General features: G+C 44.5%; 1 protein-coding gene across 4 annotated transcripts in view; it reads left to right on the forward strand.

Annotated features, from left to right (window-relative positions):
* Positions 1–27,704, forward strand: part of LOC133478602 (paired box protein Pax-6-like) — a 49,071-nt gene that overhangs the window by 14,715 nt on the left and 6,652 nt on the right. For 2 of the 4 annotated variants that reach the window (XM_061774838.1, XM_061774836.1), the window contains exons 4-9: positions 11,315–11,445; positions 11,698–11,913; positions 12,548–12,701; positions 19,217–19,375; positions 24,484–24,566; positions 27,123–27,273. In XM_061774838.1, coding sequence (XP_061630822.1) covers positions 11,315–11,445; positions 11,698–11,913; positions 12,548–12,701; positions 19,217–19,375; positions 24,484–24,566; positions 27,123–27,273 — 894 coding nt within the window. The remainder of the gene's footprint in view (positions 1–11,314; positions 11,446–11,697; positions 11,914–12,547; positions 12,702–19,216; positions 19,376–24,483; positions 24,567–27,122; positions 27,274–27,704) is intronic. The other 2 variants (XM_061774837.1, XM_061774839.1) reach the window with 2 other exon arrangements.

The raw sequence follows: 27,704 nt of genomic DNA on the forward strand, positions 1-27,704 counted from the left end.
GGAATGTGAGTGCGAATAGTTGTTTGTTTCTATGTGCCCTGCCATTGGCTGGCGACCGGTTCAGGGTGTACGCCGCCTCCCGCCCGAAGATAGCGGTGAGGATAAGCGGTAAAGAAAATGGATGGATGGAAGACCCATATACATGACACACTGAATTATATATTAAAAGGTTTTTGACATTTGTAATGACTGCATAAAAACAATGATAGTATCCTGATTTTATGATTTCCATGCAGGCATTGTGGCTTCAACACTCAGTGATGGTGTGCATGTGAGTGTATGCACTGTTTGTGTGTTCTGGCTGATGATGTGTGATATATTAATACCCTTTGAAGAGGTCCATAAATCTGCAATACGCTTTCCCCCACTAAGCCATTAACAGACAATAGACAATTGATTAATTGTACAGTAAATCCCTACTTAACCTGCCCTGTGTCACAGCACAATTCCACACTGTGTTGTCAAGTGGCAAAGAGAGCATTAAGCTTCATCCATTGATGTCCCCTTCCTGTTTTGGATCAGAATTCAACTCAATAATGGATGCTGTACTCACCGAGGGGGGAAAACAAGTGGACAAAAGGCTATAGTTACGTGGCAATTTAACAGTGATGTGCAGTGAAGGCCTTCTAAGCCTTCTCTGCTGGCCTAAACACCATCAGCACTGACATTTACGTTTCAAATTAAATTAAATTATTATTATTATTATCCATCCATCCATTTTCTGTACCGCTTTATCCTCACAAGGGTTGCGGGCATGCTGGAGCCGATCTTAGCTATTGTCGGGCGAGAGGCGAGGTACACCCCGAACTGGTCGCCAGCCAATTGCAGGGCAACCATTCGTGGTCACATTTACACCTAAGGGCAATTTAGAGTCTTCAATCAACCGACTGGTTAGAGAGTCTGCCTCACAGTTCTGAGGACCCGGGTTAGATCCCCGGTCCCGCCTGTGTGGAGTTTGCATGTTCCCCCCGTGCCTGCGTGGGTTTTCTCCGGGCACTCCGGTTTCCTCCCACATCCCAAAAACATGCATGGTAGGTTGAATGTGAGTGTGGATTGTTTGTTTGTATGTGCCCTGCGATTGGCTGGCAACCAGTTCAGGGTGTACCCTGCCTCCTGCCCGATGATAGCTGGGATAGGCTCCAGCACGCCGGCGACCCTCGTGAGGAGAAGCGGCTCAGAAAATAGATGGATGGATGGATTTGCCATGTGCCCTGTGGCGAGACAATTTTGTTGAATTTGTTCGGGGCACATGCAGACAAATATGCAAGCTCTGTGGACATGTACGTTGAATGTCATACTGTATGTGATTCATTCAGAAATATGTGGACAGCTCCCATCACAGCCTCCGAATCATTGTAGAAATCAATTCATTAAGGTCATTATTATTATTCTTAGCATAAATAGTGTATATATTTTTAACTCATCCCACTGGCACGCCACAGGGGGTCACAAGAATGATCGGGGCTAGGGGGTTGTCTCAAAGTGCCCACTTCATGGATGGATAGTAATCAGAATCAGAATCATCTTTATTTGCCAAGTATGTCCAAAATAATAATAATAATAATAATAATAATCCATCCATTTTCTGTACCGCTTATCCTCACTAGGGTCGCGGGGATGCTGGAGCCTATCCCAGCTATCTTTGGGCTACACCCGTAACTGGTCGCCAGCCAATCACAGGGCACATATAATCAAACAACCATTCACTCTCACATTGACACCTACGGGCAATTTAGAGTCTTCAATCAACCTACCACGCATGTTTTTTTGGGGGATGTGGGAGGAAACCGGAGTGCCCGGAGAAAAGCCACGCAGGCACGGGGAGAACATGCAAACTCCACACAGGCGGGGCCGGGATTCGAACCCCGGTCCTCAGAACTGTGAGGCAGATGTGCTAACCAGTCGTTCACCATTCCACCTTATTATTAGCCCGTCTCACAATTGGGGCCACACATGACAAACACTGAGCCAAACACTGAGCCAACCATGCTCAAGAAGAGTGACACAGAAAACAACAGCTATACGGTATACCCAAGCCTGCCAACCGAGTCCAGTGAACCAGCGAGAAACAAGAACTGCACTGAATGTAACTAAACGTCTATGCTGGCAGTCAATCATCATTGGTGATTTTCAGTCCCCACACCACGAGAGGTGCCAACGATTGACAGTGGAAACTGATCCATCTCCCCAAGATATGATGAATTCAAATGTGCAACATGCACGCACCCGCACACGCTCGCACGCACATTTGCATGCACACATGCATGCGTGCACACCACACACACACACACACACATATACACTGAACAAAAATATAAACGCAACACTTTTGTTTTTGCTCCCATTTTTCGTGAGCTGGACTCCAAGATCTACAACTTTTTCTACATACACAAAAAGCCATTTCCCTCAAATATTGTTCACAAATCTGTCTAAATCTGTGATAGTGAGCATTTCTCCTTTGTTAAAATAATCCATGCCACCTCACAAGTGTAGCATATCGAGATGCTGATTAGACAACATGATTATTGCACAGGTGTGCCATAGGCTGGCCACAATAAAAGGCCACCCTGAAATGTGCAGTTTTATCACACAGCACAATGCCACAGTTGTCGCAAGTTCTGAGGGAGCGTGCAGTTCTTGCATGGCCAGCATACTCCCCGGACATGTTACCCATTGAGCATGTTTGGGATGCTCTGGATCGGCGTAGACGACAGCGTGTTCCAGTTCCTGCCAATATGCAGCAACTTCGCACAGCCATTGAAGAGGAGTGGGCCAACATTCCGCAGGCCACAATCAACAACCTGATCAACTCTATGCCAAGATGTGTTGCACTGCGTGAGGAAAATGGTGGTCACACCAGATACTGACTGGGTTTCTGACCCCCGCAGACCCCCACAATAAAGCAAAACTGCACATTTCAGAGTGGCCTTTTATTGTGCCCAGCCTAAGGCACACCTGTGCAATAATCATGCTGTCTAATCAACATCTCGATATGCCACACCTGTGAGGTGGGATGGATTATCTCGACAAAGGAGAAATGCTCACGAACACAGATTTCGACAGATTTGTGAACAATATTTCAGGGAAATGGCCCTTCGTGTGTGTAGAAAATGTAGATCTTGGAGTCCAGCTCATGTAAAATGGGAGCAAAAACAAGTGTTGCGTTTATATTTTTGTTCAGTGTGTGTGTATATATATATATATATATATATATATATATATATTAGTTATCTCATGGGGTCCATTTTCTTTTCCTGACATTCTGAATTAGGATGAGGTCCATCCTTTCCGAATGGTTTAGAGACCTCGTTTTAACTGCTAAAAGCATGTTGTTGTTTTTTTCTCTTAAGATGAAAAATCCATCCATCCATTTTCTGCACCGCTCATGCTCACAAGGGTCGCGGCATGCTGGAGCCTATCCCAGCTATCTTCGGGCGAGAGGCGGGGTACACCCTGAAGTGGTCGCCAGCCCATCGCAATAATAATAACAATAATAATAATAATAATAATAATAATAATAATGATAATACACGGCACGGTGGACGACTGGTAAGAGCGTCTGGTCGCCAGCCAATCGCAGGGCACACAGACCTAAACAACCATTCACACTCACATTTACACGTACTGGCAATTTAGAGTCTTCAATCAACCTAGCATACATGTTTTGGGGATGTGGGAGGAAACCGGACTACCCGAAGAAAACCCACGCAGGCACGGGGAGAAAATGCAAACTCCACACAGGCGGGGCCGAGATTCAAACTCTCGTCCTCAGAACTGTGAGGCAGATGTGCCAACCAGTCATCCGATGTGCCAACCAGTCATCCAACGTGCCACCAAGATGAAAATCACTTCCAATATTAAAACGCGTGACATAACATTTCCTGAAATTGTGATGCCCATGGCGACCGGTCATTACAGTATATGTAACATCACTGTTAGATAGATCTCACTTGCCTGAGACGGTAACATAAGCGCAACGAAGCAGTAAACAGCTCACATTGACAAGGCTAATTTGTCTTTAACACACAGCAACTTCATAGTCAATATATTTGTATATAAACTTATAACTGATCAAATATAAATATTTGATGTATTACAAAAAGCAGCTTTACCTGGACATGAGAGATGTCAGCTCTACCTCAGAATAATGTTATCTCCAGTCTAGCTTTATAGATAAATAGATTAATGATGATTTAGTCTGTCTTTTTACCAGATAGTCTAAATCACCAGGCAACAGCAGGTGTTTTACAGACTAGATTAGGTATAGCAATAGCTGATGTTACTGAGAAAAAAAATGCATGTAGACCTACAGTCCAAACTGGAGAAACAAAACAAAAATGATATTTTCCACAAAATATTTATTTTAAACATTCTTTGTCTTTGCTCTTTAACATAACGTGAGCAGGTCTTGCTTGTGCTTGTCAGAAACAAAATGGAGCGAGCACATTCACTGCAAAAACATGAAATCTTACAAGTGAATTTATCTTATTTTTAGTGAAAACATCTTACTGTACTTATTTTAAGACTGTTTTGAATTTTCTTTCAAAATATTAAGATACAAGATCTTATTTTAAGAATCTTAATATCAAGTCGAATACTGGCATTTTTTTCTTTTTTGTCCCTAAAGTAAGTAAAATAAATCTGCCAATTGAACTAGTGTGAATTAAGTTGATAAATTTCAGTCAAAACTGTCTTTAAAAAAGCACAATAAGATGTTTTCACTAGAAATAGGACAAATTCCCGAGATAGGATTTTGCGTTTTTGCAGTGGTCAAAGGGATAAATCTGAGTCTGTGGGTGATAGGACATTACGACAGAGACCAGAAGAAGCAAACAGAAAGGTAGGAATCCTTTCATGATGTCTCAGTGAGAAGAACAATCTGAAACTGGAAACGGACGAAGCAGGAACCGCTACTGGATGACTAGTGAAATTCAATAGTTTCCTCAAAACGACAAATACTGCCCACTGTTCAAAATAATAAGGAATCCTCCAACTGACTCCGCCCTTGCACTTTCCCACTGAATGGTTGTTCAGTTGCAATACTTTATATAAGACTTAACTGCGCTCCAGCTTCGATTCAGCAGGTCATCCAATGAAGTTGATATGCAGGCGTCACAATTAGCCTTCCCTGGTACTTTTCCAGATAATATGAAATCACATAACGTTTTTCAACTGCACAGATTTACTTCTCTTACAGACCAGGTTCTTCTCTTTGAGGGTTCTGAAGAAAGAGAAAAAAATACATCTGCACTGGAGATCAGTCATTCATTTTATCAAGTGTTTAATTTTATCCATCAATGCCATCAAAACTACCGGTAAGTTTCCCCAACGAATGTTGTCAGACCTAATTAAATGAGATAAACCACGTAGAATGCAAAAATGTGAGCACCTGACATTGAAATTCAACATCTGACTAAGGGAATCTGCAGCAGAATTAATATCTGTTTGCTGTTCATTATATGCTTGATGGTGATGTTCCCACAGTTCAGATGATGTCTTAGCTGCAGTATATTCTGACAGTTTCGGGAATCGACTGGTTCCTTCAGGCCGAAGTTACTATCAAGAAACTCTCCAGACTGACAGCTTTATCCAAAAAGTTTTAGTGATGAAGATAAATATTTGTCAATAAGGGAGAAAAAGATCAGCTTCGAGCAATTCATTTAAGTACTATTTTGTAGGGCTGCACGATATTGGAAAAACATCCAATATGCGATATGGGTCGTGAATGTTGCAATATCAATATTATTGCAATATTTAACATTTTGTTTTTTTTAAATTATTTAAATAAATAACCACATTTTTCAGATGTGTTACTAGGGGTGTGCGAAATAGCTAGCATGGCCTTACTTGCCGCAACTGTTTGCTTTGACTATCCCGCCACCGATCGCCCATGACTTTACTTATTTAAACACTGCACCGTATTACCAATACCAACTGCTAAACTTGTCACTGGGAATAAAATAAAAAGATTCCCCGGTCATGACCGTCACATATCGACATTGCTTCAAAATTCTGAGTATGTTTGCTTGCGCGTACTTGTGTAACGCTTGATCTTTTTTTTTTTTTTACATTTCATTCTTTGTTGGAAAAACCGAGTCATGTGGAAAGGTTTGAAAACTTTATTATTAAGCTAGTAAATCTAATTTCCCTCACGGGATGAATAAAGTATCCATCCAGCCATACTCATGGAGGGATACTTTTTTATTTAGAAAGTAACTTTATTATTTATTATATTTATTTATATAACTTTATTTATATAGTAAGTAAGTAAGTAAGTAACCCTCTGAGGAATACGTAACACTTTGCGACTCCACAAGTACAACTACCGATAAAAAAAAGATAAGTAAATCTGCACAACACACTCAGAAAACCCTCGCCGAGTCATGTAGCAAACACGTAACATATGACAAAGCAAGTAAACGTTGGCAAGACTTAAAGAACGCTACCAACTACATTTCTTGCTGTAGTGCTCTCGGCAAATTTGTGTGCTGTATAGTGACAAACCTATCTGTTTTAAAATATTTAATTAGGTTTCCATTTTGATGTCATGAATTGCTTTTGCTTTGTTTTGTTACCAAAGCTTAACTTAAATACTTAAAAACCTGATTTTGGCCAAAAAATTATGTGCAAAACTCTTTTTTGGGTGCCTGAACACAGCAGCATTCTTCTGAACATGTCATGATACATAAAACATTATACTTAGACTCCCAAACTATGACTTCAAACTTTTTTTCTCCATGGAAACATCTTTACAGCTATGTGTGAAAGGCTGTGTAACAGTTGCGATCTGCCTATGAGCAGAGGAACACCTTGCATGTAACACACTGCACTCGAGTTTTCCCTGAGCAGCCTTTTGCTCTGTAGTGCGCTGCATTTTTCAAGTTCACCACCCCTGGAAGATGTGCATTAGCCGTCCTGCGAACTGAGACATGGGGCACTGCTGTCACTGGATGTTGTTGCGGTTGCTTTCCAACCGGTCAAGTGCTGACATATAGGGAAGACAGGTAGTACCGAGAAGAGTTTGGGAATTGTTCAGAGAGGAGTTAGAGACAAAGGTTGTGCATGGTACAGATAGAGATTGGCAATAAGATTTTGGGACCTTCCCAACATATACACGCTGGCCAAATAGGATCTTGTTCATAGCAAAACAGCGGAATTTCACTCCGGGGCGAATGGGAACTGGGCCAAACAAAGACACCATACCCGAATCAAAGGTGACACATGGTCTCTGAAAAGTCAGCGTTGTCATTGTCATGCTGCTCCAGGAAGGTCGTGGGTCCCCCTTCCCATGGGCTCACCACGTGTGGAACATTCCTACCCGATCAGAACCCAAGTAGTTTTTTGTTATTAGACTTCCGTGCTTTTCACGGACTGTCCATAACAAACACCATGATGTCAAACATAAGGTGTCCATACCTGCACTTGGCACCAGGACACCCTACGCCGCAGTTCGATGATCGACATTTTGGTCGTGTGATCGGACTTGCAGCCGCATGTTTTAGACACTCGGGTGAAGAGTTGGGCGGAGCTGTCCACTGATCACCACCTGGTAGGGTGTTGGTTCCGAGGGTGGGGGAAGATGGCAGTCCGACCTGGCAGACCCAAACGTAGTGTCTGGAAGAGTCCCCTTTCAGAAGTAATTTCAACCCCACCTCAGGCAGAACTTTAACCACATCCTGAGGGAGGCGGGGGACATTGAGTCCCAGTGGACCATATTCCGTGGCTGACCGGAGCTGTGGCTGTGGGGATTGCCACCACGACAGGCACCCACCCCCGAACCCATTGGTAGACATCGATGCTAAGGGATGCTGAAGAAGGAGTCCTATCTGGCCTTTTTGGCCTGTGGTACTCCGGAAGCAGCTGATGGGTACCAGCTGGCCAAGTGGAATGCAGCTTTGGTGATCACTGAGGCAAAAACTCGGGCATGGGAGGAGTTTAAGGAGGCCATGGAGAACGACTTGAGGATGTCTTTAAGGAAATTCTGCTGCCTCATGTCTCAGGAGGGGGAAGCAGTGCGCCGTCAACACTGTGTATAGTGCGGACGAGGTGCTGCTGATCTCAACTCAGTACGTTGTGAGTCAATGGGATGAATACTTCGAAGACCTCCTCAATTCCACCGACACGCTTTCTTCTTTTAAGAAGCAAAGTCTGGGGACTATGAGACAGATTCTTCCATCTCTGGGGTTGAAGTCACTGAGGTGGTTAAAAAGCTCCTCGGTTGCAGGTCGCCAGAGGTGGATGTTCCTAAAGGCTCTGGATGTTGTGGGGCTGTCTTGGCTGACATGCCTCTGCAACATCGCATGGACAACGGGGACAGTGCCTCTGGTTGGCACACCGGGGGAGGTATTAAGAAGGGTTCCCCCTTCTTAAAAAGAGGGTGTCTTCTAGCTATAGGGGGATCACACTCCTCAGCCTCCCTGGTAAAGTTTATTCAGGGTTTCTGGAGAGGAGGGTCCGTTTGGAAGTCGAATCTCAGATTCAGGAGGAGCGTGCGGTTTTCGCCCTGGCCGTGCAACAGTGGACCAGCCCTCCAACCTCAGCAGGGTCCTCGAGGGTCCATGAGAGTTCACCCAATCAGACTGCATGTGCTTTGTGGACTTGGAGAAGGTGTTCGATCGTGTCCCTCGGGGGATCTTTTGGGGGGTGTTCCTGGAGTATGGAGTACCAGAACCCTGAATCAGGGCTGTTTGGTCCCTGTATGACCAGTGGCAGAGGCTGGTTCGCATTACCAGCAGTAAGTCAGATTAGTTCCCAGTGAGGGTTAGACTGTGTCAAGGCTGTACTTTGTCACCGATAACTTTCTTTTGATCTACAGGGTTGAAACTTATTACATACGGCCAACTTTCAGCCAAAGGTGGTTTGAAGTCTGTAGCCCATCGTATGGCCGAACAGTACCCCTGAATAAACTATCATTGAGATAAGCCTCAAGCCTGTCAGCCTCTGGCATTGGCAAGCTGCCTTGTTAATGATAATAACACCACATTGGAATGCTGTAGCAACAGAAATGCGCTCTTCTCTCGAAGCCCTCAGTCAGCCGAACGGAAGATTACCTCTGGTGTCCCGCGCTCGAGCGGGCGACAGCGCCCACATTGCATCACGTTACTGACGCATTGGCCCGACACTTGACGCGCACACGGCACAAATTGTCGCTGCGCGCAGAATGCCACGGAGTTCATGTCTTGTGATTGGTCCGTTTTAGTCACATGCTGTGATGACGTTCCCAGCTTTCCCCTTGGTTCCTCAATACCGCCATCCCGACTTTCAATTAGTGGCCACACATACCACCTACGCCGTCGCCTTCTTGATCGATTTTGCAATATAATTAAACACATCATCTGGTCATTTAGGTCCATTTGTTCAAGCAGGCACTGTTCCACGGTCGCCATTGTTGTTGCTTTGTTCCTTGTTCCGGTAAGTAAAAACGTCTTCTGGAATTGGCCATAAGATGCAGAGGAAACTCCACCCTGCGGTGTCCTAGCCAACACCAGCCGTAGCGACACCCCCGACTTGAAGGAGAACGGCAGCACATTTTCCAAACAGGCAAAGGCAATTGCGCGTGGGATAGCTGCAATGACGTCAGCGCGGTCGCCGCCCGCATGAGTATAAAGAACCCTTTAGTGTTGGCAGTCTGCCTTGTTAACGTTAATAACCCCGCAACGGGAGGCCATAGCAACACAAACGCGGGCTCCTCCTTGTTATACGGACGAGCAGCATCCCCGAATACACTTGCGAACACATTCACACTTCCTTTGCATGACCCGTGACTTCTGGAGAGGTTTTGGGGCACTTCCTTTTGGAGTACATGGCTAAAAACTGTTACTCACAATGTAGGGGATATCAGCTTTCAGCCAAGTAGAGACGTCTCAAGCTTGTCATCCAGCTGAGCAGCACCCCCGCATACAGTTGTGTACACATCCTCCATTTATTGTAACAGGGCAAGCACGTATGAACTGAACATGAATTTTGGGGTACTTCCTTTGCGACCACAGGGCTAAAACTCATCCCACATGATGCGGGGGAGCCCAGCTTTTAGCCAAATTGGTCGCAAGTCTATAGCTTGTTATTCGGCTGAAACGGAACCCCGAATGCACCATCGCCAAGGTAAGCCTCAGGCCCGTTGACCTGTGGCATTCCAAGGGCCACCGCTTGGGAACGTGACGGGCTTGAGTTGCAGAACCAAGTGTCCTCAAAAGCTTTCAGGGAGATCAGGAAGGCATATGTTAAAACCAAGCTTGTGCACCTTTGTCTCGGGAAGCGGCTTCGGTTCAAGCGAGAATGTACAGAGCTCAATCTCGTACCCCTATCGCTCAGTCTCCGAAACCAACAAACAATCTCGGGTCCAAATGACTACAAGCCTGTCACCTTGACATCTGTGGTCATGAAGTCCTTTGAACGTCTTGTACTGGACCACCTCAAGAGCGTCACAGCTCCCCTGCTGGACCCCCTGCAGTTTGCCTACCGAGCAAACAGATCTGCGGATAATGCAGTCAACATGGGCCAGTACTTCATCCTTGAACACCTCGACCCTGCAGGGACCTACGCGAGGATCCTGTTTGTGGACTTCAGCTCAGCGTTCAATACCATCATCCCCGAACTCCTCTCCTCCAAGCTTCTCCAGCTCAGCGTCTCGCCTGCCATCTGCCAGTGGATTTACAGCTTCAGGTCTCAGGACCTGAAGTGGGCGATCAACATCAGCTCCGTCCTCAAAAAGGCCCAGCAGAGGATGTACTTCCTGCGGCCTCTGAGAAAGCACGGCCTGCCACAAGAGCTGCTGAGGCATTTCTACACAGCGATCATCGAATCAGTCCTGTGTTCTTCCATCACAGTCCTATTTGGTGCTGCTACAGAAAAGGACAAACTCCGACTGCAACGGACAATCAAAACTGCTGATAAGATTGTCGGTACTTGAAGTCTCGGCACCCTTTGCACAATGGTCACTATTGCTATATTAGTCATTCAAACTGCTCTAAGTGCTAGAGGACTCTGCATCTTTTTGCACAATTGTCAAAAAAAAAAAAAAAATGTACCAGCATTACCAGGTAACTAGCAACCCTTTATTGCTCAGGGACTGTTTTTTGTCAATGTTTTCATGTCTCAAAAGTGTTCTCTGTCAATTGACTGTCTGTTGTCGTACTAGAGCGGTTCCAACTACCGGAGACAAATTTCTGTGTGTTTTTCGGCAAATAAAGATGATTCTGATTCTGATGTTTTGCATCTGTGTGGTCAATCGTGGCAAACCAGCTCAATGTAGTTAGACAAGTCACTATCATCAAGCTTTTGCGCCTGTAAATTTAGTCTTTTTTTGTGAGTGTAGGTCACAGTGGAGTAAACCAGCTTGGAGGTGTGTTTGTGAATGGGAGACCTTTGCCTGATTCCACCAGGCAGAAGATAGTGGAGCTGGCCCACAATGGAGCTCGACCATGTGACATATCCAGAATTTTGCAGGTACACTCTGGGTACAGTGGTTACAGCCTGTGTAATGTATAACGTGCTAATTACTAAAGCATCTTATTTTGTTTCACAGGTTGCACTGAAATAAACATACTATAAATGTGTTTTTGTCATACTATTTTACATGAATCTCGTGTCCACTTTCTGTTGCTTATAAGGCAACAAATTGGCTCTTTATTCACTTAGTAGTTTTTAAACATTTTTATTCAGCAAACATTTTATGTGTTATACTTTTATCTTATCCAGGTATCTAATGGCTGTGTGAGTAAGATCTTGGGCCGGTATTACGAGACAGGTTCTATTCGTCCTCGGGCAATTGGAGGAAGTAAACCCAGGGTGGCCACTCCAGAAGTTGTAGGCAAAATTGCTCTGTACAAGAGAGAGTGTCCATCTATCTTTGCCTGGGAGATCAGAGACAGGCTCTTGGCAGAGGAAGCCTGCACTAACGACAATATACCTAGTGTAAGGTTTTGCTTTTTCCACATTGTTAATGACAGGCAGAGCTAATCAAACTTAAATATTTATTTCAATATTTATTATATTCATATAAATTAAAAGTGACTTACCTTCCATTTGAGCTAATAGCTGCCTCTTTTGTCGACATTTTTAAAAAGCTGCAGACATTCCAGTGGGACTTGATTGTTAACTGTATAATGTGTGACTCTGTATGTTTACCATGCAAAGCAGTCTGTGAGAAGTGCTACACAAATAAATTATACTGTTTAACACTGCTTTGCATTACAGTACCTTGAATTGGCCCGTGTTGTGGCTAGACTAGGGTTGATCATTACACAGTGCTACTTTTGTATACCAATGGCAGATATATTTTATGTATACAGTATATATTATTTATATTTTATGAATATATACCAGAATACTGTTGCAAATTAGGATTTGCCTTGACTCAAGACTATATTTTAACGTAAACCTCGGCTAACTACTCATGCAACAGTACTGTAGTATATTATAATACAGTGCAATGTTACGATAATTGCATTTTTTACTGCCTCAGCTTTTGTTTGTTAATCCAGATATGTCAAAATGTAGAGCACAATAGTGGTCATTATTAATGTAATAATTTTGTCTTTTTCATCAGGTTTCCTCAATAAATCGAGTACTCAGGAACCTGGCCAGTGATAAGCTGCAAATAGTAAACGAGGGGGTGTTTGAAAAGCTAAAGATGCTCAATGGACAAGCCACTTGGGGGGGCCGCACTGGGTGGTACCCTGGGTCGACACTCAGTATCACAGGTAAGAAATGACTCATACTTCTCACAAGCTTGCATTGATACTGTAATTACCACTCCAGCCGCTAAAAGTGCAAAGCAGGGTAAGAATGGTAGCTTATCATTGATATTGGCGCACAAGAAAGCATCACAGACAGAAAATACAAACAGGAAAGCATTTTGATGGGATATTCATGTTTAAGTATCCTTGACCAAGATATAATTCCGAATGCCCAATTATGAATTGACCGGTTAATGTCCCTCCATGAACGGCTGGGTGTGTCGATGAATGAAATGTAATAAAAATCAAAAATGTAAATTTTGTAAATCTGTTCACATGATTTGATTTACCGAAATTTAAGGTCTGATAGTACAAGTATAGGTGTAGGTTAAACTAATCAAAGACAAAATATCGGTCATTTTCCTAATGAGCACTAAAAACCCCACTATATACCTGCCAGCCTTGGAAAATCCAACTAGTTACACAATATGACAATGATATCCAATGCAAGAGCTGTATCAAATAGTTTGCCTTTACAACGGTAATAATGTTGCTTTGATTGGCATTCTCTGAGAGGTATTTATTTTAAAAAGTGTTTATTATTGTGGTTGTAGTTTGCCGTAGTGTACAACTGGAATGCATCTTCATACTAACATTATTTACGTTACCTCAATTAACTACATGAGAGTCAAAATATAAGCAGCAGAAATCATTATGATGTAGAACAGTTCTACACCACTGCACCCTACAATGACAATAATGAATATAGCTGTGTTTCTTAAAATTCTTACACCAAGTACCACCTCAAAATATACTTCACTCTTCAAGTACCACAATAAGGAGCAACATTAAAATACAGTAAGCATTGTAGTGTCATGGGTGTGTGTTCCAGTTGTGTCTTCCCTCTGTCTCGTACACACCTGCTCCTGAGAGCATCTTCCCCACCTGTGCCTTGTTTACCCTAATTACCCCTTGCATTTAACCTCGTGTCTCATTCTTTCTGGTCGCCAGTTCGTTGTACCTTGTCGTCACGTTCCAGCATTCCTTGTTTCCACGTCACCGACTCATAGTAAGACAAGACCCTGTTTTGATTATTGACCTTGCCTTTTTGCCTCACGTTTTTTAGATACTGTTGCCTTTGCGGATTGCCTGCCTCTGTACCGACCTCTGCCCGTATATTAAACCTCTCTTTTTGAAACTGTCCATTTGAATTGGAGTCATCCATTTTGTGTCCTGTCCTTTGTTCCGTTCATGACAGAACGAACTGGGCATAACATGGACCCAGCAGACTCAGACCCGGTGGGCAAAGCCCTTCAAGTGCAGGGTCAATGCATCTCGAAGCAGGATGAGCAGCTTGCTGCCCTCCACCTTCATCTAAAGGGACTGTCAGAGCATCAGGACAATATGATGAGACAGGTGGCCTCACAGTTTGAAGTGCTAATGAATATGGTTCAGCACCCGATTGAGTTTCGCATTCTAGCAGCTGAGAGTCAGTGGAATAACAGGACACTACTCGATACATTTTTTCAAGGACTATCTATCAAGGACTAGCAGGATCATTTGGTCCTGCTAGACCTGTCAACCGACTTGGACACTCTCATCGCTCTCGCCATAAACATCGACAAAAGGCTTTTGGATCGCGAGCTGGACGGAGATCGGCAGAAGGATGCGCCACCGCGCACTTGGAGGACGAGCCTCGGTGACTAGCCAAACCAAGGCAGATCCCCTGTTGCCAGTCTCAATCCACTGGCTAGCGTCACCACGGTTGAACCCAAGCAACTGCGCAGGTTCCGTCTCTCCCCTGAGGAATGTCAATGCCGTCTGAGGGAAGGGTGGTGATTCTACTGCGGGCAGTTGGGTCATTCCATGAGCAACTGTCACGTCAAGGTGACGGTAGCAAGGGCACGGGAGCGGTGAGTCTAAATATCATTAAGGAAGACCCTACCCAGGTTCTTCCTAAAGTAACACTATGCTCTCCTGATCAAGATATTCATACATCTGTATTTATTGACTCTGGTTCTGACGCTAATTTACGCAACTCCCTCCTCGTTAGACGTATGCACCTTAGAACCATTCAAGTAAGACGCCACTGCAACGCTTATGCTGCTGACGGCAGTTTTATAGGCAAGATTACTCAACGCACCCAAACACTCATATGAACATTTCCTGATTCTCACTCGGAACACATTAGTTTTAATGTTTTTGTTGCTAAGAATTATGACCTTATTTTAGGGAACCCTTGGTTGAAATTACATAACCCCCACATTGACTGGTCCTCTGGGCATGTTATGTCATGGGGCAGCAATTGCACCCAGAACTGTTTCAAGCCTCCATGTAATCTTCAGGGTTATGTTTCAAATGATATTCCACAGACCCCATCTGGGGATCCTGACTTGTCTCAAGTGCCCACCTGTTACATTACATTAAATAACTTTTCTCCAAGTCCAAAGCCAAATCCCTTCCACCCCACAGACCTTATGACTGTGCAGTTGACTTGCTGCCTGGAACCACACCTCCACGGGGGAGGTTGTTCTCTCTTTCAGCGCCGGAACACAAGGCTATGAAGGAGTATGTGGATGAATCACTGGCAGCCGGGCTCATTCGCCCATCTTGCGGTACACTCTGGGTACAGTGGTTACAGCGGGAGCAGGATTTTTCTTTGTGAACAAGAAGGACAAGACCCTGCGACCCTGTATCGATTACCGGGGTCTCAATGAAATAACTGTGAAAAACAGGTACCCTCTTCCTCTCACCTCCACCGCCTTTGAGTTCCTGGAGGGAGCCAAGGTTTTCACCAAACTGGACTTGAGAAATGCGTATCATCTAGTCAGGATAAGGGAGGGGGATGAATGGAAAACAGCATTCAACACACCAACGGGACATTATGAGTATTTGGTAATGCCTTTTGGACTAACTAACGGTCCAGCTTTGTCAATGATGTCTTGCGTGACATGTTGAATGAGTACGTTTTTGTCTATTTGGACGATATTTTGATATTCTCCCCGGATGAGGAGACTCACATCATTTATGTCCGCTCTGTGTTGCAGCAGTTACTGCAGAATGAACTATATGTCAAGGCTGAGAAATGTGAGTTCCACAAGGCGTCCGTTTCTTTTCTGGGGTTCGTGCTGGCTCAAGGTGAAATCAAAATGAACCCTTGCAAAGTTGATGCCATGACTAATTGGCCCACTCCCATGTCACGCAAGTACAAAGGTTCTTAGGGTTCGCAAATTTCTACAGAAAGTTCATTAGAAATGTCTGTTTAATAGCCTCGCCTTTGCATGAATTTACCTCGTCACACAGGCCCTTCGTGTGTAACCCGTTTTGTCAGTCAGCTTTTCAGAAACTAAAATCGAGCTTTACCTCCGCTCCCGTCCTCACTTTGCCAGATCCCAAACAGCAGTTTGTTGTAGAACTTGATGTGTCTGATGCCGGAATAGGAGCAGTGCTCTCCCAGAAATGTCTCAAGGATGGTAAGTCTTGTGCTTATCTCTCCAAAAGACTGACCCCAGCCGAGAGAAATTACGACGTAGGTGACCGTGAACTGCTGGCTGTCAAGGTGGCTTTGGTGAGTGGAGGCACTGGCTAGAAGGGGCTCAGATTCCGTTTTTAGTATGGACGGATCACAAGAACTTTGAGTATCTCTAGTCTGCTAAAATATTAAATGCTAGGCAGGCTAGATGGGCTCTATTCTTCACAAGATTTAATTTCACGTTATCCCACCGACGTGGTTCTAAAAATGGTCAGCCAGATGCTTTATTGCGTATTTTCTGCCTAGAGAATTATTTGTCCGACCCTAAAACCATTTTGCCCAAGTCATGTTTAATTTCTGCTTTTGTTTGGGACGGTAAAATAAGCTCTGAAGAACACTCTTAGCCCCGAAGATTGCCCTGAAAACAGGCTTTATGTGCTCCTGACCTTAAGGGGAAGAGTCATCCACTGGGCTCACACTAACCGATCTGTATGTCACCCAGGCATTGCCAAAACGCAATCTGTGGTCGAACAGCGCTTTTGGTGGCCTAATGTTAAACGAGATGTTATCCATTATGTCAATGCTTGCCAGGTATGCGCTGCTAACAAGCCCTCTCGTCAGCGTCCTTCTGGGGAGTTGCGACCCCTGCCAATACCACAACGTCCTTGGTCAGACATTTCCGTAGACTTTGTGACAGCATTACCGGCCTCTAAAGGAAATACCACCATTCTCACAGTTGTTGACAGGTTCTCTAAGATGCACACTTCATTGCACTTCCGAAACTCCCCTCAGCTAAAGAAACTGCCGAGTTGATGATAAACTATGTATTCAAGTTTCATGGTTTTCCCAAGAATATGGTATCGGATAGGGGCCACCAATTTGTTTCACGATTTTGGAAGGAGTTTGGCAATCTAATAGGTGTTAGCATCAGTCTGTCTTCGGGGTTTCATCCTGAAACCAACGGACAAACTGAGAGGCTGAACCAGTACCTGGAGACTGGGCTCCGATGTCTGGCTTCACAGGAGCCACAATCCTGGACTCGGAAGCTGGTTTGGGTTGAGTTCTCTAACAATTCCCTCCCCTCTGCATCCACTGGTCTATCGCCGTTTCACATTGTGCATGGTTACCAACCATCTCTGTTTCCTGCCATAGCCCCAGAACCCACGGTTCCATCTGCATTGACCTTGGTGAGACGCAGAAGGAGGACCTGGGAGCGAACCCGCCAAATGCTGCTACGCCAAGGACGGTCCTACAAGACCGCAGCTGACCGTAGGAGGACACTGGCCCCAAACTACAAAGTGGGTCAGCGAGTTTGGCTCTCCACCAAGCATATTCCACTCCGGGTGGAGTTCCGGAAGCTCACTCCCAAGTTCGTTGGACCCTTCCCCGCCACAAAGGTCATCAACCCTGTCACCGTGAAGCTTAGGCTCCCAAGGTCGATGCGGATCCACCCTGCATTTCACGTCAGCCTGCTCAAGCCCGCTCGGGAGTCCCCTCTGGTCCTGCCTTCCAGGCCCCCTACTCCCCCCCCATTTCGTGGACGGAGGCCCTGTCTTCACAGTGAGGCGGCTTTTGTCGTCTCGTCGGAGGGGGAGGGGGTTTCAATATCTGGTGGACTGGGAGGGCTACGGGCCTGAGGAACATTCATGCGTGCCGTCTGAGTTTATTGTTGATGACTCGCTCATTCGGGACTTCCACATTGCGCATCCTGGGCCTCCGAGGCCGTCTGGGGCCGACCGTTAAGGAGGGAGGGGGGGGGCGAGGTGGGGGGGGGGTACTGTCATGGGTGTGTGTTATGGTTGTTGTCTTCCCCCTGTCTCGTACACACCTGTTCCTGAGAGCATCTTCCCCACCTGTGCCTCGTTCACCCTAATTACCCCTTGCATTTAACCTCGTGTCTCATTCTTTCTGGTCACCAGTTCGTTGTACCTTGTTGTAACGTTCCAGCATTCTTTGTTTCCACGTCACTGACTCATAGTAAGACTAGACCCTGTTCTGATTATTGACCTTGCCTTTTTGCCTCACGTTTTTTGGATACTGTTGCCTATGCGGATTGCCTGCCTGTGTACCGACCTCTGCCCGTATATTAAACCTCTCTTTTTTTAAACTGTCCATTTGTTTTGGAGTCGTGCATGACATGAAGGCCTAAATTTTCATCAAAAATGAGGCAGCCATTTTATTCCTAAAAAGCTTATATTTCATATTATAACAGGTCGCATTATGCAGTTTGAACATTTAACACTTTGCTTAAATATGTAGGCCTACTTGATTATATTCAATTAAATGCATAAAATTTTACCTAAAAATGTTTAAGTCTAAAAGATATATATATATATATATATATATATATATATATATATATATATATATATATATCACAGACATGTTGGAACTTGTATCCTTTGCTTCCTCCAAAGAGGCCAAATTGCTGTGGGAGCAGGCTCATAGCCTGCTGCTGCTGCTCCTCCTACTCCAGCTGCACTTTGGGATTAGAACAGTGGGATAAAGTTATCAGTCTATAGTAGGTTTGCGCCATTGTGTGCACGTGTGTGCATTGGGGACAAACTAGATGGTGTCTGGTGCCATTTGTGTCTGTTTCTGCATGACTGACTGTGACACTGAGCAATGGCTTTATTCTCTTTTGCATTCTCTGTCTGCTGGGAATAATGAATAATTAGGGTAGAACCACAGATAACATGGGTTCCACAGGGAACTGAGGTCAAGCTCCAATCTGTTTCGAAATTACATGCTGGTGATCAGCTGAAGTGCTCTTATTCCTCACTCTCTTGCATAATATCTTTATTGAAAATAATCTAAATATATAACACTTCTTTTTTTTTGAGGACAGTGGAGCCTCTGAGGTGAAACAAAATAATTTTTGGGATGCTGACCTACCTTCAATTTGTTCAGAATCACAAAATGTTTTCTTGCAGAAAAAAAGAGGAAATAGACAGACATTGATTTTATATTTTGTAGGAAAAAATTTTAAATAGATTAGCAATGTGTACTTTTTTTCCTTAGTATGCACCACAATGCTAGTTGCTGATACTGATATTCTTGGTTTCAGAAGACATGTGTTCGCAAGCAGAAGGAGCGGAAAACACAATATCAGCTAGTTCCAACAGTGAAGATTCAGAGGAGACGCAAATGAGGCTTCACCTGAAGAGGAAACTGCAGAGAAACAGAACATCATTCACCCAAGACCAGATAGACGCACTTGAGAAAGGTGTGCATCTATTATTGCAGCAGTTCTTACCTGTTTAAATGCATGCATCAAGTTACGCTATGTATTAAACTTGATACAGTACATGATTATTGCAGTCTTTCATATACGCCACGCTGCTTAGACTACACCACGGAGAATATGTGTGATCAAGTACATGGGTCATATTCATATAATTTGATCAATAACTTCCAGACAGGCGGCACGGTGATAGACTGGTTAGCACATCCGCCTCACAGTTCTGAGGTTTGTGGAGTTTGCATGTTCTCCCCATGCCTGCGTGGGTTTTCTTCGGTTACCGCGGTTTCCTCCCACATCCCAAATTTCTTTTTAAATTTCTGAGATATAATTTGTATGAATTTTTGAAAGTGTCAGAACTATTGCATGGCTTTAATGTTATTATGATTGTATAAATACAAGAGCGTAATGAGTTTAATGAGTAGTTAGGCTCATCTATGCACTTGTATCAGTGTTTGAAGGGCAAAACGTGCAACTCACACAATTTTTATGAAGCTCTTCATGTCTTTACCGTTATGCACTTTTCTCTTTACCATTACATAAATAAATATATTTCAATGAGCCACCACCATTTGCTCTGTCAATAAGCATTGCCTTTACTATAAAAGCCTACAATTTTAAATCACCAATAACCTTTTGAAAAAAAGGACTTTAGGTGTGGCTTTTTCAGCACCATACAATTTACCCATATAAAACCAAGGTGGCATAAAATGATTAAATTAGTGTCTTTACTATTATTGATCAAATTATATGAAAATTACCCATATCCATTTCATCATGCAGAATTGTCAGAGTCCTTTAGATTGACGGTGTATACAGTAAAACAATATTTTATCACTCAGCAAATATGCCCACATACCTGATATGACCTTGTGGTCTTGTGGCCCAATTTCATGTAAGATATAAACAGAAAGATGATTGACTGGTAACATCATAGCTTCTCAGAAACAGTAAAAGTCGAATAGTCAAATCAACAAATTTTGCCTTACAAAATAGTGTCATTGTCATGATCTGTGTTTTTGTTGACTTGGTTTTGATTATTCAAATCCGGCCTTACCTGTGTGTAGTTTGCATGTTCTCCCCGTGCCTGCTTGGGTTTTCTCCGGGTACTCCGGTTTCCTCCCACATCCCAAAAACATCCATGGTAGGTTCATTGGAGAATATAAATCGTCCGTAGGTGTGAATGTGAGTGCGAATGGTTGTTGGTATATATGTGCCCTGCGATTGGCTGGCAACCAGTTCAGGGTGTACCCCGCCTCCTGCCCACAGTTAGCTGGGATGGGCCACCCTAGTGAGGATAACCGGTGTAGAAAATGGATGAATGCTTTTGATTTAGTTTGTCTCCAGTGTTGCCACAGTTACCTTGAAAAAGTAACTTAGTTACCTTACTGATAACTTGAGCTTAAAAGTAATTTAGTTACTTTACTGATTATGTGATTTCAAAAGTAACTAAGTTAGAAAAAAGTAACTTTTTAGTTACATTCATCAGCTGCCAAGTGGCAGGAATATCACTTATCCACAGTACAAAAAAGGCATTAACTTAACCATACCCATAACTTGGTTATGTACGCCACACAAGTTACGGAATGATGCCATCAACATGAAGCAATAACTGAAATATACTTAGTGTGGACTTGACATGCCAACACAGTACAGGAAGTACTTAAACGTAAACAAGCGCACCATTCTCAGTACAATTTTCAAAAGACTCCTTACTGATGGATGGATGGATGGATGCCGATTGTGGTCCATGAAGGCAACTTTGTGTGTGTGTGCGTGCGTGTATGTAAACGTGAAAGGGAGTGGCGGTTTTATATTAGGGGCATACTGTACACACACACACACACGCACACACGCACTCACACACATACACAACCACCATTACTCCCACCATCGTAATTTTGATGCGAAGTGCGAGAAAAGGTGACAAGATGATGCAACTGTTTAACTAGAAAAGCTGTGGATGATTGAAGAGGGGGAGAAGCACTTACGTATGTGACGTCAGCCGTGCAGCGCGTTAAACCAGCTCACAGTCAGCACTACAGACGAAGTTGAAAGTTCTCACTTTTCATTGTAAATGCTGCTGATGGTTCACTCTGCTGGGAGACTTCAATGCTTACGTGAGCAATGACAGTGAGACCTGGAAGGACATGATTGGGAAGAACCCCCCCCCCAATTAGAAGCCGAGTGGTGTTCTGTTATTGGACTTCCGTGCTCGTCATGAATTGTCCATAACAGACACCATGTTCAGACATAAGGGTGTCCACGTGCACAAAGCACCAGGACACCATTGGTCGCAGTTCGATGATCGACTTTGTAGTCGTGTCATCAGACTTGCGGAAACTCGTGTGAAGAGAGGGCTGGAACTATCAACCGATCACCACCTGGTAGTGTGTTGGCCCCGATGGTGGGGGAAGATGCCGGTCCAACCTGGCATACCCAAACGTACGTGGGGTCTTCTGGGAACCTCTGGCAGGATCCCCTGCCAGAAGTTTTAACTCCCACCTCGGGCAGAACTTTGTCCACATCCCGGGGGAGGCGGGGGACATTGCGTCTGAGTGGACCATGTTCCGTGCCTTCATTGTCGAGGCAGCTGACCGAAGCTGTGGCCGGTGCCTGTCGTGGTGGCAATCCCCGAACCCGTTGGTGGACACCAGCAGTAAAGGATGCCATCGAACTGAAGAAGAAGTCCTATTGGGCCTTTTTGGCCTGTAGGACTCCGGAGGCAGCTGATGGGTACTGGCTAGTCAAGCAGAATGCGCTTTTGTGGTCGCTGAGGCAAAAACGTGGGAGAAGTTTGGTGAGGCCATGGAGAACGACTTGCAGAAGGCTTCGAGGAAATTCTGGTCCACGATCCGGCATCTCAGGACGAGGAAGCAGTGCAGCATAAACACTGTGTATATTGGGGATGGGGCGCTACTGACCTCAATTCCACCGACACGTCTTCCCATGAGGGAGCAGAGTCTGAGGCGGGCTCTCCTATCTCTGGGGTTGAGGTCACCGAGGTGGTTAAAAGGTTCCTCTGTGGCAGGGCCATGGGGATGGATGCGATCCGCCCAGAGTTCCGAAAGGCTTTGAATGTTGTAGGGCTGTCCTGGCTGAGACGCCTCTGCAACATCGCATGGATATTGGGGACAGTGCCTCTGGATTGGCAGACCGGGGTGGTGGTCCGCTTTTTTAAGAAGGGGGACCGGAGGGTGTGGTCCAACTACAGGGGGATCACACTCCTCAGCCTCCCTGGTAAGGTTTATACAGGGGTGCTGGGGAGTTGGGTCCGTCGGGAAGTCGAATCTCAGATTCAGGAGGACCAGTGTGGTTTTCGTCCTGGAACAGTGGACCAGCTCTACACCCTCGGCAGTTTCCTCGAGGGTGCATGGGAGTTCGCCCAACCAATCTACATGTGTTTTGTGGACTTGGAGAAGGCGTTCGACCATGTCCCTCGGGGAGTCCTGTGCGGGGTGCTTCGGGAGTATGGTCTACCGAACCTCCAGTTCGGTCCCTTTACGACCAGTGTCAGAGTTTGGGCCACATTACTGGCAGTAAGTCGGACTCGTTTCCGGTGAGGGTTGGACTCTGCTAAGGCTGCCCTTTGTCACCGATTCTGTTCATAACTTTTATGGACAGAATTTCTAGGCGCAGCCAAGGCGTAGAGGGGGTCCGGTTTGGTGGCCTCAGTATTGCATCTCTGCTTTTTGCAGATGATGTGATTCTGTTGACTTCATCAAGCCGTGATCTCCAACTCTCACTGGAGCGGTTCCCAGCCGAGTGTGAAGCGGCTGGGATGAAAATTAGCACCTCCAAATCTGAGACCATGGTCTTCAGTCGGAAAAGGGTGGAGTGCCCTCTCCAGGTCGGGGATGAGATCCTGCCCCAAGTGGAGGAGTTCAAATATCTTGGGGTCTTGTTCACGAGTGAGGGAAGAATGTAACGGGAGATGGACTGGCAGATTGGTGCAGCGTCTGCAGTGATGGGGCCTTTGTATCGGCCCGTTGTGGTGAAGAAGGAGCTAAGCCGAAACGCGAAGCTCTCTATTTACCGGTCGATCTACATTCCTACCCTCAGCTATGATCACAAGCTGTGGGTCGTGACCAAAAGAACAAAATCCTGGATACAAACGGCCAAAATGAGTTTCCTCCGCTGGGTGTCCGAGCTCTCACTTCGAGATAGGGTGAGAAACTCGGTTATCCGCGAGGGGCTCAGAGTATAGCCGCTGCTCCTCTGCAGATGAAGTGTCTTGGGCATCTGTTTAGGATGCCCTCCCCCCCTGCCCCCGGACGCCTCCCTGGTGAGGTGTTCTGGGCATGTCCCACTGGGAGGAGACCCCTGGGACGACATCGAATACGCTGGAGAGATGTTTCCTGGCTGGCCTGGGAAGACCTCAGGATCCCCCCGGAAGAGCTGGACAAAGTGGCTGGGGAGAGAGAAGTCTGGGCTTCCCTGCTTAAGCTGCTGCCCCCACGACCCAACCTCGGAAAAGCAGAAGAAAATGGATGGATGGATAGATGGATGGATTTTCAATAAACTGGTCTTTTTACCAATACAGAAACTTAAATAACGATTTTTGTAATTTCCAATTCTGTTAATTAAGGGCAGCTGTGACACTAAACCTGATACTGGGTGGGGGTCTCATACATTTTTTAAACACTACTATTGTCGTGTGTGTGTTCCGGGTTTTGTCTTCCCCCCTGTTTCACACACACTTGCTCCTGTGAGCATCTTCACCACCTGCGCCTCGTTCACCCTAATTACCTATTGTATTTAACCTCGTGTCTCATTCCCTCTCGTTGCCAGTTCGTTGTACCTTGTCGTCGCGTTCCAGCATTCCTTGTTTCCACGTCACAGACTCACAGTAAGACTTGACCCTGTTCAGATTATCGACCTTGCCTCTTTGCCTCATGTTTTTGGATACTGTTGCCTTTCTTGGATTGCCTGCCTGTGTACCGACCTATGTCCGTCTATTAAACCTCTCTTTTTGGAAACTGTCCATTTGTTTTGGAGTTGTGCATTTTTGGGTCCTATCCTCTGTTCCGTTCATGACAACTATTAAATATCCATCAACCTAACTCATAAGGAACGAAATGTTTTTGTTGCAGAATTTGAGAGAACTCACTATCCTGATGTGTTTGCCCGAGAACGTCTTGCCAACAAAATAGACCTACCTGAGGCACGGATACAGGTATGCGTTTTGGTTTACATGCTTGCTGGTTAGTGCTTGTAAGTTTGCAAATGTGAGTGCATGTGAGCCTGTGTTGTGATAAAACATACAGTATTTTGTTTCCTCTGTGAAGTGTGAGGCAGGAATTTGGTAAAGACAGTTGTGTTTGCTGGTTGCTTGTTAAGTTATTTTAAAATTGGATTTTTTTTCACAACAACCTTCCAATAATTTTTTTGGACAGGTCATGCATTACCGAAGGAAGAACTCATTCAAATTGTTGTTTATCAAGATAGAAATGATGAGTTTTTAGTCATGACTTAACATTTTGGAATGAGTCGGTATTTATGTGTGATTGTGGAAGAGAGTTCCATTGATTGCCCTGCGATTGGCTGGCGACCAGTTCAGGCTTTACCCTGCCTCTCGCGTGAAGATAGCTGGGATAGGCTCCATCACGCCCGCGACCCTAGTGATGAGTTCCATTGATGAGGGGCTGCGCAGCTGAAAGCTATGGAGCCAAAAGAGGATAAACAGGCTAGCTGTACCATGAGGAGCATGGAGAGGGAAAAACACCAGAGGGTACGGGATGGAATGTAAGGATAGATGAGGTCAGACAGGTTATGGGGTGCCAGGTCTTGGGGAGACTTGAAGGTGAGGAGTAGGATCTTGCATTCAATCATCTGTTTGACTATATTAGCTACTGTAGTGCAAGTTTTTGAATATGGGGTCTATCTATTCCAAAGAGAGGGAGTGCAGGACAAATTGATCAACTTAAATTTTTCCAGCACTTCCCCCTTTGAATACGTCCAGAAAAAGTAAAAGTTTGAGTAGGAGACCAGCAAGAAGAGTTACATAAATTCAGGTGGGATGTGATCAGGGTGTTGACAAGGATGGCGGTGCTCGTGAGTGTTGGAAAGTTGTTGACCCAGGGCAGGTTTTGGAGTATGGTTTCAATTGTGCTGTTAAGGAATGTCATGAAATTATTATATTACATGGTGGAAAACATGGTCTGTGGTAAAGAATCTTGTGTTCTGATAGTGGAGAACAGAATTTTGGTGTTTCCATCGCCTGATCTAATGAGGTTGGCATAGTAGTCAGATTTGGCTGCAGCAAGGGTGTCTTTGTCAAGGTGTATGTGGTCACTCTATATGTTTTTATGGATGTTCAGGTGTGCTTAATATATAGGCATTCGAGCCTTGGGCTTTAAAATTCTATAAATTGGGGGTCAACATTTGGGTAGCGTGAGAAAAAGTGACAATTACAGGGGCAAGGGGCTTCCAGAATACTGAGAAGTTATTATTATTGTAGTGGGAGAGAAGTTAATTCAGTGTGGATTTATTTTAGTTATTAGATTAGATTTTAGGGGATTTGATTTTCAAGACGGGCAAAAGAAAGCAGAAATAATATTTTTGATATACCGAAAGGAGATGAAGCGAGGGGGACTCGATTTAAAGATGAATTAGCCTCGTCTTTGAATACTATCAGCTTGCGGTCAGATATGGCAAGTTCGTCAGTGATAAAGTGAAATGGGACAACACCAGCGCAGCAAAGGCGATCCAGGATATGGCCTTTATTATGTGTTGGAAATGTGAGGCATTGTTGGAGTCCAAAACTGTCAAGGCATGATGTAAAGTTGCTTTAGGAGTCACCAAGTATAATCAAGTTGGGCACCTAGACTAGCCGACCTACCATAGCTGGATCAGATGATTTAGTGGGGTTCCTCGTGGAATGTTGAATGGAGGAGAAGAAAAAGAACCTATTGGTTTTGTATTGTTGTTTCCGAAGATGCACGGGATCCACAGTGAATTTATGCCCTGGTCGAGTTTCGGAGAGGTGAGCTCATAGCTGCAGAAGTTCCGCTTTGTAGTATAGGAGCACAATTGTTTTCCGAAAGGAGCCTGATGGCAGGCAATCACAGAATTGCTACACTACCAAATACATGGTGCCCATTTACAAGTTGAAAATGAAGTGATTTATCAACATGTGTGAGAGCTTGAGGGGGTGCGGTGTCGCTATGGACGTGGACCAACCAAGCCATGCAGTTTGGCGGTTCATTTTATTTTATGTAAATTTTTCAAAGATTGTGTTTACATACATGTTATGACAAAATATATCTTTTGCCCAACATTATCTGAAAAGAAAAAAACATTATTTCTATGCAATTGGATTCAATTTGATACTAGGAAAAGCTGGAAATAAAACAATTTCAATACTTGTTTATAAGCAATAAAGCAAATCTTCGAAGGGTGAAAAAGGCAAAAATGTTGACGTTAATGTCATTTTGTTGGCAATCACGGAATTGCTGCACTACCAAATACATGGTGCCCATTTACAAGTTGAAAATGAAGTGATTTATCGAATGTGTGAGAGGCAAAAATGTTGATGTCACTTTTTGTGCAAGTATTGGGGAAAAATCTAATTAGATTGAAAATCTGATTTTTATGGGGAAAAAACAATCTGAGGTTTTATAGTAAACCCATTATAATCCACTCAAGAGTTACACTGTGTTTGGACAATTTTCTTGGAGAAGTTCTATTGACGTTGGACTAAGCATGGTTTTCTTTGTTGTGATATTTATAGGTTTGGTTTTCCAACAGAAGAGCAAAGTGGAGAAGAGAAGAAAAGTTGAGAAATCAACGCCGTCAGGTGTCCAATTCGTCCAACCATGTTCCAATCAGCGGCAGTTTTAACACCAGTGTTTACCAATCTTTACCCCAACCGACTACACCAGGTACTAATATAGACAATATTTAGTTGCCTTGTTTTGTTTACTCCTTGTTTGATTTTGCCTTACAAAATAGTGTCATTGTCATGATCTGTGTTTTTGTTGACTTGGTTTTGATTATTCAAATCCGGCCTTACCTGTGTGTAGTTTGTATGTTCTCCCCGTGCCTGCGTGGGATTTCTCCAGGTACTCCGGTTTTCTCCCACATCCCAAAAACATGCATTGTAGGTTAATTGTAGACTCTAAATCTGTGAATGTGAGTGTGAATGGTTGTTTGTTTGTATGTGCCCTGCGATTGGCTGGCGACCAGTTCAGGGTGTACCCCGCCTCTCGCCTGAAGATAGCTGGGATCGGCTCGAGCCCGCCCGTGACCCTAGTGAGGATAAGCGGTACGGCAAATGAATGGATGGATGGTTTGTACCTTTGGTCATCCATAA

The sequence above is a fragment of the Phyllopteryx taeniolatus genome, chromosome 5 (assembly GCF_024500385.1).
Source record: "Phyllopteryx taeniolatus isolate TA_2022b chromosome 5, UOR_Ptae_1.2, whole genome shotgun sequence".
Taxonomy (NCBI): Eukaryota; Metazoa; Chordata; class Actinopteri; order Syngnathiformes; family Syngnathidae; genus Phyllopteryx; species Phyllopteryx taeniolatus.